Source organism: Ochlerotatus camptorhynchus, unplaced genomic scaffold (assembly GCF_037179485.1).
Source record: "Ochlerotatus camptorhynchus isolate MF236.1 unplaced genomic scaffold, CSIRO-AGI_Acam_v1.1 ptg000052l, whole genome shotgun sequence".
In the NCBI taxonomy this organism is placed as follows: Eukaryota; Metazoa; Arthropoda; class Insecta; order Diptera; family Culicidae; genus Ochlerotatus; species Ochlerotatus camptorhynchus.
In genome coordinates, this window is record NW_027040542.1 from 1,398,155 (window position 1) to 1,413,844 (window position 15,690).

The window sequence follows — 15,690 nt, forward strand, 5'->3', positions numbered from 1 at the left end:
TGAAACTGAATCTCCACTAAAATGACAAAATTTGATCATTTAAACAAAGTTGAACATGTTTTAAAATTATTTTCAAATTCAATAGCATTTAAAATGAAGGTCAAAGTTTTACCGAACATTCAGTTGTTCTGTCATTCCCACAGTGGGAATGACACTGATGAAGACTGCACATTGTAGTCGAAATACGTATCTGTCATGGATACCAAACTTAATTAAGTGGAATTAAATGGAAGATAACCTTTTTTGCTGTTTTATTTAGCATTCCGCTAACAACCCAATTTCATTACTTCATTATGATGGCTACCAAGCCTTTGGGGATTTTCCTTATTAGAGAGTTGTATAGATTTTTCTCCTTTAGCTTACTTAAATCTTTGGTTTTTATTAGTTAGGTAGGTTCCGATTCAACACATTGTAGTTTCATTTTTATACCTATGATCTTGACTTTTTTACCTAGGGGATGAGTACTTAAGGGGGTTAGATTTTGATAAGTTCTTTAGTGGGAATGACACTGATGAAGACTGCACATTGTAGTCGAAATACGTATCTGTCATGGATACCAAAATTAATTAAGTGGAATTAAATGGAAGATAACCTTTTTTGCTGTTTTATTTAGCATTCCGCTAACAACCCAATTTCATTACTTCATGTTATAACGGTTGTCAAACAATTGCAACACAGAACTCACCATCAAGATAGCGCTATAACATGTTATAACTCTGTAGTCTGAACGTACTATTAAACGCTGTCCAGACTGGAGAGTTATAACATGTTATAACGGTTGTCAAATAATTACAACACAGAAACCACCATCAAGATAGCGCTATAACATGTTATAACTCTGTAGTCTGAACGTAGCATAACATGTTATAACCATAGAGGTAACTCTAAGACCACAGAGTTATAACAACAATCAATACGAAACTAACGATTTTAAATTGGCTCACCACTTTAGTAGCCTATTGGTCCCAAGCAAACGATTAACGTACCCTATTCTAGTTGAAATTCTATTACTACACTATGTTTGTTTTGATTCGCTATGAAAGTTTGACAGATAACATCAGGGGTGTGTGGATTCATGCAGAACATGCAGGGGTGAGTGAAATAGCTTGGGACTGCTTGGGACCGTTGTTCTGGTACTGAGTGAGCCAAAAATAATAATGATTTTCTTCGGGACTCAGTGGTCTTAGAGTTACCTCTATGTTATAACTCTGTAGTCTGAACGTACTATTACATTCAAATTAAATAATTTATATTGAGCAACTTCTAATTTTTTATCGGGTTGTTGCTCTACCGCCAACGAAATTGCGCTACTGGCATCTCTCGAGTCTGCGACCATTCCCTCGGTAAGGAAAAATGACAACACTCGCAAAGTGTCAAAATAAGAAGAAAAAAAAGTAAAAGCAAACGAAAAGAAGCAAAGAGGGGTGCTTTCATCTTATTGCTCTCGGTCTCACGCATCCGCTTAAATTGATTAATATTTCGGCCTTCAAATCGGTGTTTGCAAGTGGCAAAAATCGCGTAATCCGTCGGTATAGTACCAAAGTGCCCTGCCCAAGTTGCCGTTGCATGTGGTGCAGCAGTCCTGTGGAAGTTTGGCACCATCAGGAGCGAGTGTTGCACCGGTAGTTGTTCGAGACATTTCCGATGGCGTAACAAGAAGGAGTGACCATTTAGTAGTCGTCGCCTTTTTCTTGCTTGATTCAAGCTTGGCAGTGTTTTCTGTGTGTGCTGTCGGTAAGTATCATTAAATTAATCAAACGTTTTGCTTGCTGGTAGAGAAACGGAAATGTCCCCGTGGATGTGCATTTTTGGGAAACTACCATATTTTGCATTATGGCCTATCCCGGATGCGACGACACCCAAATTCAGGAGAACGAGAAAACGAAAGGAAAACAAACAAAACTATAATATACAGCAGTTGGGACGCTAACTTCTGCTGATTACGAACGATGTATGTATGTTGGAGTACTGCTAGGAATTCGATGTATGAATAATGATTGTCACGGGAATACTCATTCGGATGAGTCAAAGTTTGTTTTCGTCGTTGTATCTACTGCTGATAGGAAGCAGCCTGCATGGTCACAAAGCAATTCCCAAAAGGTTCTATTTCTATCGCTGTGTGGAATTATGATAAAAACGAAGTAGGGTTGGTTGCGATTTACCGTATGATGAAGTATTCTTGAACTTGAGTATTTCGTGATACCGCGGTTTAGCTTTTTAAACTATTAAATTAAGACGAGTGATTTCATGGAATTGTGAACTCTCTTAGCTCAATTATTGGTTGAAGCCATAAAATCGTAGTTCTAAAGCAACACCAATATGAAAAGACTTTATTTTATTGAAAGAAAACTGATTCAAGTAATTATTAACCCTTTTGATTAAATAATTCGATTATTTTCAATAAACGCACAAGAATCCGAAGTCTGAGAGAATATCTGTATATTCCGCTTCGGTCAATGATGTGGCCCAGACCAGAAAGACACTGTAATGTCATGAATGTTGCCAAATTTTTGGAGCAGCTGTCTTAAAGTAAAGCAAGGTAAAATTGTTCCAATTAATAGCAGATTCAAAATTTCCAAAATTATGCTAAAATGTGAGTTTTACAATTACAACGTTTACTGGTATTTCAATCAACAGTTCAATTTAAAAAAGGTTCTATTATCTTTGATTAGAAACTGTACAAAATGTTTGTATTACAAACATTGTCGTTCGAAAACTGATATTATTGTCAAAAATTTCACCCAGTATCGTACTTTTTGTTTCCAAAAAGTTAAAATTGTCGCTTAATTGAGCAGAACCATTATTATCCCACAACACACACCATGCATAATTAACAACCAGGAATGAAATAGCATCATTATATAGTGACCTTGTTGCAGACCAGCGCAAATGAACGGTAAAAGATGAGGTGGGCTAGCAGAGTGATTAGAGGTCATCTTCGCTTATGGAGGAGCTTGTGCTATATCTAGTTCTATCCCAGCATAAGCACGTACTGACTGTGGTTATGGTTGGACCCGAGACTGAAGCTCTATACATACCTCCACATGCTACATAGCATGAAGTAGAAGTGGTAAGCTGCTTACAAAGGAAGTATGACGCACAAAGTAGCATTGAGACCGCTGAGGGAGGCTGGCGAACGAATGAGCGCGAAATATGTGACGATTGCACTTTACACTTTTATCAGCTCCACACTTGCAAGGAGGTGGGGGCTCGTTCAAATGCATTACTAGGCATGTGATGAAAGGAGCGTGACTTTTGCAGATGAAGTCGTTGTCGTCGTCGTCGTCGTCGTCGTCGTCGTCGCAGAGCAAACAGTTTCACGAAAGGCTCCGTATGGTGCTTGTGAGGTGGCGTAATAACGCTTCAATTAATATTGATCGAGAAGGAAAATTCAAAAGCGGTTTGCAAAATTATCATGTACTGCCGAGTTTAAAAGGGTACAGTACCGGTCAAAAGTATATAACATAATATTTGTCTTATCACTATCTTTTTGTGATTCAAAATTATACAGAATAAAAGATACAGCAATTTTGCTAAGGTTAACTACAGTAAAATAAAAACTCGTTTTAAAAGTTATGTTTTTATTTTTATTTTTTTTCCTTTGGTTTGTTTTTTCCGTCGATCTTGTTTTCCGTGCTGAGCACCAATGCTACCGACGTGCCAGGAAGGCAGCTCCCACACCTGGACCCTACCTATCGACCCATCAACTCATGAACCGGGGACCAACGGCTTTACTTCCCATCCGAAGGAAGGCGTGATCAGAGATGTTATGCCTCAGAACATCCCGGCGGCGCCGACTGGGATTGAACCCAGGCCTGCTGGGGTGAGAGGTAATCACGCTTACCACTACACCACCGGCGCCGTTATGTTTTTATTGATCCGTATCCAAATATAAATGTTATCCATGGACAAGTACAATAATAATAATACACGAAGTGGATAAAAATATGCTGTTCAACACACCTAGTAGCATCAGCTTATTTATTGAAAATAATATGAAGAATCAATTTTTGGTATTATTTAGCTTAAAATATGTTATTTTTTGTTTTTTTTTATATTAATTCTTTATTGATGAGATTTTTAGCCGTAGGCTAGTTCACCTAAGAAATGTTTGATTTGATTGTGTTATAAAATTCGATAAAAACAAAAATATTTTTTTTTGTAAACATTTTATTCTCTGGCACTTGGTGCTTGGCGTGCTCTTGCATTTCCCTTCGTTATGAGATGACCACAACTGCGCGTGATCTATTGTTCGATAAGTCACGCCTTTGTTCACGCGAGTGTGGTGTATTCGTAAAAGAATAGATACCGAAACCACCTTCGATCATGCAGTGTTCAAAATTGATCTTTGAATGATCGCAGTGAACGATGAGTTCCGGGTAGTTTTCTGCCATTTCTGAATCAAAATAATGCATAGGTGGTGCAATTTGAATTCATAATGTATGAATCCGGAACATTGGAGATCGATCATGGCTAGATTTGTTGAGTTTGTTCCAGTTGAAAAACATTTTTATAAATGTATTATCATTGCTCTTGATTCCCGTTTGCTATACGGCGGAATAACCTCGATCGAGTGTGATCTATTGTTCGGTTGTTGCGGTTAGGTACGTGTGAATATTTGGGTTCGATTTCTAGATTACATGAAGGTCAAACTGGTGCTGTTTGAATTCGCACCTTATTAGAAGCAAATGAAAAAAAAATGTTTAATTTATTATCATTATTGATTTCCACTTGTTGTCCTATTGTTTGGTTGGTGTGGTTGTATATGTATGATGAGTTAACCGTTTGTTCATTTGAAGTGTTTTTTTGTTACTTCATACGTGAAGTTTACGATTTTCAGAGTTGATTGGAAATGCTATCTAACTGGAGAGGGTATGGGGGCAACCCGCATAAACGCGAACCATAACTTGACCTTACCGAAAATGGTTTAAAAAAATTATAATCCCTGCTAAATTTTAACTGAAATGATTATAGAACTTCACATGAAAGTTTGTGTGATAAAGTTTTAGCCTTATGTATTTGGTTTTTTGGAAGTGGACCTTACAAATAATGGGTTGTTATTCAAAATAGTTGTTTTCTCCATACATTTTCGGAAAAGGAATTATATTAGAACCTTTTTATATATGATTTTATAACTTTAATGGTAATGGTTATGGTAGTCAGTAAGGGCCATGGATGGTTTTGTATTATCGGTCAACTTTACGTTTAATATATCGCGAATTGGTAATCATTAATTTACAGACTATGTTATGTTACGTTATGTTATATAATATGCTTCATGTTAGATAGTATTTTCAACCAACTCTGAAAATCGCAAACTTCGCGTATGAAGTAACATAAAACACTTAGAATATAAAAATCAGGTTGCTATGTGTATAAGATATTGAGCAACGTGAGTTACTCAAAGTTACTCAAAATTAACTCCGATTTTCTCATGATCGAAAGCTGTCTTACTCCCAGTACGGCAGTATGAAAATTGAATAGAAGTTGAAATTGAGCGAAGGGCCATTAATGTGACAGTACTATTTAGTCAAACGCACTGACGTGGGTGCAAAAACATAGTTGAGTCTTGCGGGAGAAGATATTGGAATCCATCCTCCATCTACCTCACATTGATTTTAGTACTCTGCATTTTGGTACCCACTTTCTGGGTGGTTCGCCCAAAATCTGGTGCAATACTGTCCTTTGCATCTCCCCACCAAATCAAAAACGTTTGACGCCATATTGAATCGATGGTGCATACACGCCACCTTCTTCTTCTTTGTTCTTCGCATTTCAAGCTTATTGTTTGTCGCATATTAACGTATTGCGTGCTCTCAACTTAGTATTCTAAATACACTTTCACAGTTATTAAATTGAGAGCTTTCGATGGCAATGCCCATTAGACTGATGCAAAATTTGAAATTTTCGCTCCACAGTGCTCAAACGGTTCCAAATTGGGCCCTGATTAGCCTTCCAAAACTTGAACTCATTTAGTGAGAAACTGACTTGGCACAAACCATTTGAAGTTTATATGGAAATTACTATGCGAAAACAAAACTTTTTGTTCATTGTCTTCTAGACTTTTTGCATATTGTACTTTTAACAAGTTCTATTGCTATTCTTATGGGAATTTTTATCAGCTACAACTTTGCAGGAAATCGTTTTTCAGCCAAACGTCAAATTAAATAGTTATTAATTGTTTAAGAGATTGATAATCTTATGGCAAGATTAAGCAACTGTATTGTGAGCAACACAGTATTCTGCAGTGTGACATAGTAGCCATGATTTTTGTCCTCTATTCTACGCGCCATAAACACCAATGTTGCCTGCTGAACAGTTGATTGAGCATAATCATAAGACATCAGTGAATTGAATCATTAATAACTTTTATTCCTTATATTTGATCGAAAAGTGGTCTTTGACAAAGTTGTAGCTGAGAAAATTTTCAACAAGTTCAGCTATCATTTTCTAAAGTAGAGTGAACTGGTGAATTTTGAGATAGATATGAACCTAAATTATGGTTTCTCCATAGTAATTCCCATATAAACTTCAAATGGTTTGTGCCAAGTCAGTTTCTCACTAAATGAGTTCAAATTTTGGGAGGCTAATCAGGGCCCAATTTGGAACCGTTTGAGCACTGTGGAGTGAAAATTTCAAATTTTGCATCAGTCTAATGCCCATGCATGCATTTGTATATAGTGTGGCAAGCACAACGGTGCTCTATGGTAATACCATAGAGGTAACTCTAAGACTAGAAGGTCCCGAAATAACGTGCTAAACTTGTTGGCTCAGCTCTGGTACTATCTTCGGTCCCAAGCTAACCGATTCACCCCTCGAAACATAGGAAAAACCAGTAACCCCTCATTTTATCTGTTTAAACTTTCATAGCGAATCAAAACAAACATTGCGTAGTAGTAGCATTTCGACTAGTATGGGGTACGTTAATCGTTTGCTTGGGACCAATAGGCTAGTCAAGTAGTGAGCCAATTTAAAATCTTTAGTTTCGTATTGATTGTTGGTAATACCGCGTCTTTACTGACTAGGTTATGAGGTCGCTACATGTTAACTTGAAAGTTCTCATAAATGAGTAAAATTTCACCCATTTTGAAGAAAAGTGGCTAAACTCAATAGTCTATCCATTCGGGTAATCCGAAAATTTTGAATTTCCGGGAAAATCCAAATCGCGCAAGAAACGAACGTTTTCTAGATTTTGCCGTTGCTCCTGCCACAATAGCTCGGAGAGTTAATTTTTAGAATTTTCATTGCCTGTCATTGGAGGAGAAGTGTGAGTTCTTTTGTTTCAGGTCTGAACAAGGTAGATCCTGTTATGAAGCTAGTTGAAGAAAGAGATGCAGATGCATGCCATCAAGTCCTGAAATCCATGCCTTTTGAAGAATCTAATGAACCAAACATGACATAATGGGGCTCCATGAAGGTTTAGCCATTCTAACATTCCAGTCATCGTAGAATACCTTGTTGAGTCTGCAGAACTTCAAGAATCTGGAATGATTTGAAGAATAAAAAATATTTTTTAGCTCAGTTTAAATTATGCTATAACGCTCCGCGAGGTTTCAAATGGCTCAAAAATTCCTGGTGGACATCGTACAATATTTCGATCAACCTGTAAAATATCTCCACAACAATTTGGTTACTTTGCGTCTCACAAAATGTTATTTGGTTTGTAGAACTTCAAAATCTAAACTTCAGGATGATTTGAAGAACTATTAATATGGTAGAGAACTACTTCGGCCTAAATGCCCATTTTGGGCCTATCAAGCAGAAAATATCAAATAAATCCATGATTTCGGCGTTAACAGATAAATTATGCGTTAGGTACGATACTTTAGTTCAAATGCTACCGCACAAAGTCAATAAGAACGCGTGATATGAATGTTTGCATACAATATTCTCAAAAACAAATGAAGCGTTCCAACCGAATCAATTTTTTTCTTCATCAGATAGGCCGAAGTGAATTCATTGGCGTTTCAATGCGTTAGCTCGAGCTTAGAATCCGTAGGCCGCGTTTGGCGTCAAGAAGCAGTTTTAGACTTTTAACAATATCTCAAAAATTAGTTACTCTTTATCAAATCTTACGGTACGTACGGAAAGGTAAATAAATTTGGAAGTTATCAGTAATCAGTATCAGTAGAAGTTATCAGTAATTGAATGGACACCCTGTTCATGGAATGGGTAAAAAAATTCCTAATGAGTTAAGCCACTTATGGGTGAAATTTTACTCCTCAATGAGTTCTTTCAAGTTAGCATCCAGGAAACATTTTGTACTATTCACATCCCCCTACTAGAAATGGTTTTTAAAAAGGGGGCTCACAACAATTATTACGTCACGCTCTAAGGCCGCGCCCAGAGTAGACGCGCCCAATTCCAAAGAATCCTATTATGCTACTCTGCCCGTTGCCTAAGGGGGATAGGGTGTGTAAGATTCTGTTACAAATAATGCGATAAAGAGACTACACTCTACAGACTCTACCCAGCTCGGCCAAAACTGAACCTACCCAAAAATGGGTAAACTGTGTTGGGAGTGACAAGTTGACAAATGAACAACATTGGCATGAATCCGATCGACGTTGTTCGTTTTTCAACTTGTCACTCCCAACACAGTTTATCCATTTTTGGGTGGGTTAAGTTTTGATCGATCTGGGTGGATTATACCCAAATTTGGGTAGTTTTTAAATAGTGTGTAGAATATACAAAGAGACGCCAACTGATCCCTGTGAATACAAATCATCTAGAAACCATTGAGGCGCGCAACACTATCATTGTTCAAAACTTCGCTTGACTTCCGATTTCGTTTCACACTAAGATTATTTTACCGAAATCTGTGAAATTTTACCGAAATCTCAACAGCTGAACGTTCGGTAAACATTTCGTTGATTTTTCACAGATTTTCATTGTTTTTTCACAGATATTCGTTGAAAAACTACAGGAAATCTTATGTATGTTCGTTTGTAGTTATTCGAGGAATATTTTTCCCGGTTTGGATTTTCGGTGATTCGATTTAGAGTTGGTAATCAATTTAAATCAAACGAATTTATCTTTTTATTTCGCTTGCTTTTAGAGATTGTACCTGCAAATACCTGAAAAACTTGATGAAGCAGATAGCAATCCCGTAAAACAAAAGAACAATATGGGGGCGACTCCGGCTTAGTGGTTAGCATCCATACCTCTCACGCCGGAGTCACGAGTTCAAATCTCACCCCCGGACAAGTCACGAATGACCCAAGAGTGTTAAAGTGACTATAATAAAATAAAAAAAAAGAACAATAGAGGTATAATGAAATGTATTGTAACCATACAATAGAATTAATTGTACTTAAAATAAATTGCACTGTCCACAACGATATAAAATAGAATCCATGGTAAATGGGGTAATCTACAATAGAACAAGGGGGTTGTATCTTAAAGGTACAAAAAATCACTTTTTCCCGAACAAACTTGAGCCATTTACCATTCATTTTATTGTTTTTATACTGTTTAAAATTCATACTATATGGGACGTATTGTAGATCTATTGTAATAACAATATTTTAAATTTACTTGTACATACAATAAATAAAAATTAATTAATAAATAAACAAATAAACAAGATCGATTGTTGGCAATAGGTTTTGTTGTGATTTTATATCTTTTTATGGTGATTGTCATTCCGAGGAGTGAATGATTTAAATTACGACCAGCGTAAAAATATGAATAAAATAAATTGTGTGGATTGTTACTGGACCACATTTTGTGAACAATAGTTAGATATAACGTGATCTGAATTACCGGATATAAAAAATAGTTTAATACTTTTGGCAAGTTCTGTACCGTACCGATAAGCACAGTTAAAGTTAGACAGCGAATAAGAGAGGGCGTCAGAGAATTGCATATGAGTTCTACAGTAATTTAATTCAACTGTTTAATTTTGTTGTTTTATTTTTCTGTTGCAGATAATCTGAGGTCTAAGGATCAAAAAACATCAATAATTTTAAGTACTATAGCCGGTCTTTTGCTATTGGGTAAGTATTGAAATGCAATTAAAAGCATGCGCTTGTACAGTCAAAGATTAACCTCTACATTTTTGCAGATTAATTCCTTCGCCACAAATCCTAGGGCTGCTCGATCAGCCTGCGTCACACGATGTCAACTTTTGACGTGTTCGACCGTACCGCATGGTATTTCGGTCCCATGTCCCGCCAGGATGCGACCGATCTGCTAATGAATGAACGGGAAAGTGGAGTGTTCTTGGTCCGAGACAGCACAACCATCGTCGGAGATTACGTTCTGTGCGTACGTGAGGATTCGAAAGTCAGTCACTACATCATAAACAAAATCCCCTCGGCAGATGATTGCTTCATGTTTCGGATTGGCGATCAAACTTTCAGCGATCTGCCAGATCTACTAACGTTCTATAAGTTGCACTATCTGGACACGACACCGCTGCGGCGACCGGCAATTAGACGATACGAGAAAGTGATAGGGAAATTCGATTTCGATGGAAGCGATCCGGATGATTTGCCATTTAGGAAGGGCGAAATCCTTGAAATCATCAACAAAGACGAGGAACAGTGGTGGACTGCACGAAACGGTAAGGGTCAAACTGGCCAGATTCCAGTTCCATATGTCACGCGGTATGAGGAGAACATTATCGAGAGGCCACCAAATGCACCCGGTGCCGGAGGTCACCACCATCCGCCACCACCGGTTGGCTTGCACCACTCGGAAAATTCCAACATTTTCAGATCGAACCTTAACCGACAGTTACCGGCACTGGCTCGGGTAAAGCAGGAACGAGTGCCCAATGCCTATGACGATACGGCTCTGAAGCTGAACGTCGGCGATGTGATCAAGGTGATCAAAACCAACATCAACGGCCAGTGGGAGGGCGAACTGCGCGGTAAGGTAGGTCACTTTCCTTTTACCCATGTCGAGTTTATCGATGACGAAGTTCAGCATTGGAGCGGACATTAAGTGCTGGCAGGGAGGGGTGAGCACAGTTAGGATCATTTATTGCTCTTTTAATTTCATTGTGAGGAATTATTATTTAATTGTACAGATTATTTTATGCTTAGGGATGTACGTTTCAAGTCATTTATGTATTTTATGTTTAGTGGTATATCAACGTAGGCAGCCGTATTGCAGGATGGTTGAGTTTACTTGGTAGGTGTATTATAGCGTTAACAAAGTGTTTTATAAGTCAGTCAGCGGCAAATTTATTCTAAAGTAACAAGATTGTGAAACACCCAATTTATACATTTATAACAGTCAGCAAAGCGAAACAATAGCAACAAGCAGTAACCAGCCAATTCCGGGGGAAAATCGATATATTTAAACTAAATGTGTAAACACATGCTAAACAGTATAAGATTAAAAGTAATGCCAAGAAAATAGTCAATATAACTGAAACTCACACAACAACTAAGGTTTAACAATTTGCAACATCTCAATTTTTAGGGTTACTGTTCCTATATTGGTCATATAAATGAAAGTGTGTGTTGGCGAACCTGCGTTTAAAGCATGGGTTCAATAAAGGCGGCAACGCATAGGATCAATATAGAAGAACCTTATCCTCTACCATTGAAATCTCGAAGATGAAATTGTGTTAACAAAATTGGATTTTATTTCGACGATTATCGAGCACTTTGAAATAGTAGAGTTGAATAAAGGATGTTCATTGACTAAGTATTTAGGGAATGGGCTTCGATGTTATTAAACATACTTGCTTTTTCGGGTGAATTTGTTATTTAAATGTAAAAGGTTTACGATTAATCAACAATCTAAAAATCCCAGTTAAAGCACTGTTTAAATACGATAGTGAAGCAATAGAGTCTCTTGCTCTACCATTCCCTATCATACAACAGTCAGTTTATCAACAATTCTTGTCTTGGCAAAGCAAAAACATGGCAGTAGAACATAATAATCAACCGAACAACGATTCCAGCATAATCAATATTTGAAGTTGAACGATTGCTTCTCAGTCTCATTTCCATCATGTCTATCTAACAGTAAACACAAATCACTGGAACTGGAAGCAGAAGAGTGCTTAAGCGCAAAAAGTTTAGATTCCGTTCAAACCAAATTCGTTTCGAATAAGTTCGAATATTTGGGAGTGCCTCATAATGTCGCCCGGCATAACGCCGTTTGGCATAACTGCCATTTGGCATAACTGTCATTTGGCATGAATGCAAAACAAATGTTTTATCGAACATGACTGTTTTTCATCATTATCCGTTATTCAGAAAATATGCTCATGCTCAAAAGGGTGGGGGGCTAGGGGGTATCTTATAAATGATTATTTTTCCCTTCTTTTGATCATGAGCTGTTGCCAGAATGGACTTTATGCCAAACGGAATTATACCAAACTGTGGTACTCCCGAATATGGCTATAAAGCTATATTACGTCTAGAAACTATGTGAAAACTTTTTTCAGTGACAGACACACTGTCAAATAAATAGGTCTGTTCCCGTACTTGCTTTTCTGTAAGATTGTGTACAACAAAAAGCAAACGGAGGATGTTCCAGTACTTGCCGCACCATATTATTTTCTTAAAGCAACTTACAGAAAGCTGCGGCAACTTACAGCAAAAGCAAAAAAGCAAGTACGGAAACAACCTATTTTCTGACAGTGTGCCTCTTACTGAAAACAGTTTTTACATAGGGTAAATGACGGATTCGGCAAAACCTTAACCTATAATCGTCAGGGAGTAAACAACGTCCTTGATAGCTCAATTTTGGTATGTGGATACATTATGTGTCAGAGCATCTATTGGGCAAATTTGAGTGCTATAGGACTTTGTTTAACCACTTGACGATAATAGGTTAAGGTATTGCCGAAGCCGACATTTCATCTATTTTCTATTAGGAACGCACATAATATTTTTCCAGTACCAAAATTAATTGTTTTTTTTTATCTGAAATGAATTTTATGTGAGTAATCATATAGATTTCATTGGACACATAAAGTTCATGTGATTTAGTGGTGCAATTTGTGAAATTCACATGGATATGTTCCACTGGTTATGTGATTTATTTTATGAGTGCTTACCAATTGTACAAGCACAATCCTTTACAATCGTTCAGTGCAATCAAATGAATATCAATCAAATGGGTTTCCAAGCAGATAACGAATCCGAACTGCAAAACAAGTGGGTCCACACAACACAGCAAAACTCCGTCGGCAAAATGTCCAGCCAAACCTCAAAACTAGAAACCCTTCCTAGTGGTTGTTCCCGGTCAAGTAGAGATTTTGTCGTTCGTCGAAGATACCCATCTGGCATCTCCATTATAATCGGTATTATACCCGTAGAATAACAAGAGTAAATGAAAGCCCACCAAATTAGATAGCTCACAGAGCTCAGGTTTGAAATGATGGTAAACCAATTTCCTTGCTTTGCAACCGATTCTTTTGTAACATTTCCGCTTAGGTTTGCGCGAAACATAACGGATATTTTCTATCGGAGACGGAATAGTTTTATAACGGAAAACAGAGAAAGAGAGTCTATTCAATATTCTAAAACAGAAGTGAACTCATATATATTTTTACGAAACTTTTTTGCAATGAACAGATGTGTAGAGGTATTTTTGAGGAAACTCGTACAATTCCTAATTTAGTAGACTTCCATAAGGCTTGTTTCACTGCACATATAGGAAAATGTTGTATAATTTATATAAACCATAATTTGAATCGTGTCTAACAATCGCATTACTACTTCGTAGGTCCCGATGATTTTTCGTCAAACTGATGTGTAACTGTATGTGGGTTCATACTATAGAATGCTTAGACTGAATTATTCGAAATTATTTAGGTACTCTCTGTTCGCAAATAAACCCCGAGATTGCCAATGAAATGCGAAACCTAAAACACAAACACAATTATAGATGTGCAATACAATAGAACACACACACACATACATACATACTCACACACATGTGGGAAAGGCGTGACAAAAACACAAAATCTTAGTGAGTAAGTTTTCTGAAGGCTGAATCGATCTAAATGAATACTAAACTTTAATTGTTTTCTTGAAACCCCCCAGTTACACAGTGTAGTACTAGGAAGCAAATCAATAGCGTTACTAACGTGTTGAAGAAAAATTCTTTCCCATTTGAACAGAAGAAAACCACGCTCTATCAATAGTTTAGCCGAAAAAAAAAAAATACAAATAATTCATTCAGGAAAGCAAGAAATACTAAAAACCAACATATATTTGTAGCTTATAGGGTTTAGTTTATGCTCCACGTATGAAATTACTGCTCTATATATATATGAAAGAAAAGTTTATTTAAGAGAAAAGAAGAGATGCAAATATCTATAAACAGAAGCATGATAAAAGAAGTAATGGAACGGAACTAGTGTTGAGATTTATGGAGTGACGGAAACCAATAATTAGTAAACATCTTGTAATAACTGAAATAGCGAGGCAGGAAAGTGCATGTAAAATTTAAAATTCCAAATCTTTTGAATTATATAAAAAAAAAAAACGTCATGAAAATCTTCGTATTTACCTAAACAAAATATCGAACCACGATTTAATACAACAACAGAAGAAAATAGGTACATAGTATAATCAACAGCTACATCCGATGATAACCAAAACTCGAAGGTACTACCGAAAAATAAAGTCTTCAATCAAATTGCTTAAAATGAATTTGCTTGAGGCGTTCCTGCTGAAAGAAAGGTTCCAGAGTTTCAGATAATGATTTGTCGAGACTGATCTCCTGGGGGGTGAATAGCGTTTAGGAGAAATGTAATTTCTTTCTTCAGTGTCCTGTTAATCGCCAAAAAGTAAACAATGGTCTCGACCTGCATCGAAAAATAAAATTATCCTAAGATTTAGTCCTTTTAACTTAATTTTAAGCAATTTGGAGTTTTGCATCCCTAGCGGCGCCGGTGGTGTAGTGGTAAGCGTGATTGCCTCTTACCCCAGCAGGCCTGGGTTCAATCTCAGTCGGAGCCGCCGGGATGTTCTGAGGCATAACATCTCTGATCACGCCAAGGGAAGTAAAGCCGTTTTAAAAAGTATAAAAATTGATATTTTTTTCAAATTTAAAGAACCCAATTTAAGTATACTTTTTGTTTCGGTGGAAGAAACGGCTGCTGTTTAAACATGTCAGAAAGCTACAAGTCCACACACTAAGATTATTTTACCGAAATCTGTGAACTTTTACCGAAATCTCAACAGCTGAACGCTCGGTAAAAAGGTCGGTAACAGTTTTCCTGTAATTTTTCAACGAATATCCATAAAAAATCACAGAAAATCTGTGAAAAATCAAATGTATAAGTCAACTAATAAGCAGACGCCTTGCAAAAAGTTAATGAACATCATGTGCCAAAGGAAATGTATAAGCGGCCACACATACCTTTTATGCATTCTTATAGCACCTATGTGGTTTGTCTTATGGAATGTATAAGGTTGATGTTTTGGCAAAAATTTATAAGTGAAACACATGGATAAAATAATTAATTTTCGTTTGGTGCAGGAAAATGTCTAGTTTTGGATGATCCAATCAACCAAGAAGTGTACCAAAATCAATGTTTGAAGAAAATGTTGATTCCATTTCTTCACAAATATCACGCAGACGGGAACTACGTGTTTTGGCCGGATACATCATCGCATTATGCTAAGAAAACACTAACCTTCTTGGAAAATCAAAATATCCCGTATTTACCAAAAAGTTGAAGATTTTTTTTTCGGAAATATGAGTTCGTTG

At 36.9% G+C, this 15,690-nt stretch overlaps 1 protein-coding gene across 1 annotated transcript; it reads left to right on the forward strand.

Moving 5' to 3' along the window:
• The first annotated feature begins 1,421 nt into the window (after positions 1–1,421).
• Crk (Crk proto-oncogene, adaptor protein) lies at positions 1,422–14,627 on the forward strand. The gene is made up of 3 exons (XM_065239173.1): positions 1,422–1,734; positions 9,930–9,998; positions 10,067–14,627. Exon 3 carries the CDS (start codon positions 10,120–10,122, stop codon positions 10,948–10,950), a length of 831 nt encoding a protein of 276 aa, XP_065095245.1. The 5' UTR covers positions 1,422–1,734; positions 9,930–9,998; positions 10,067–10,119; the 3' UTR covers positions 10,951–14,627.
• The last annotated feature ends 1,063 nt before the right edge of the window (positions 14,628–15,690 follow it).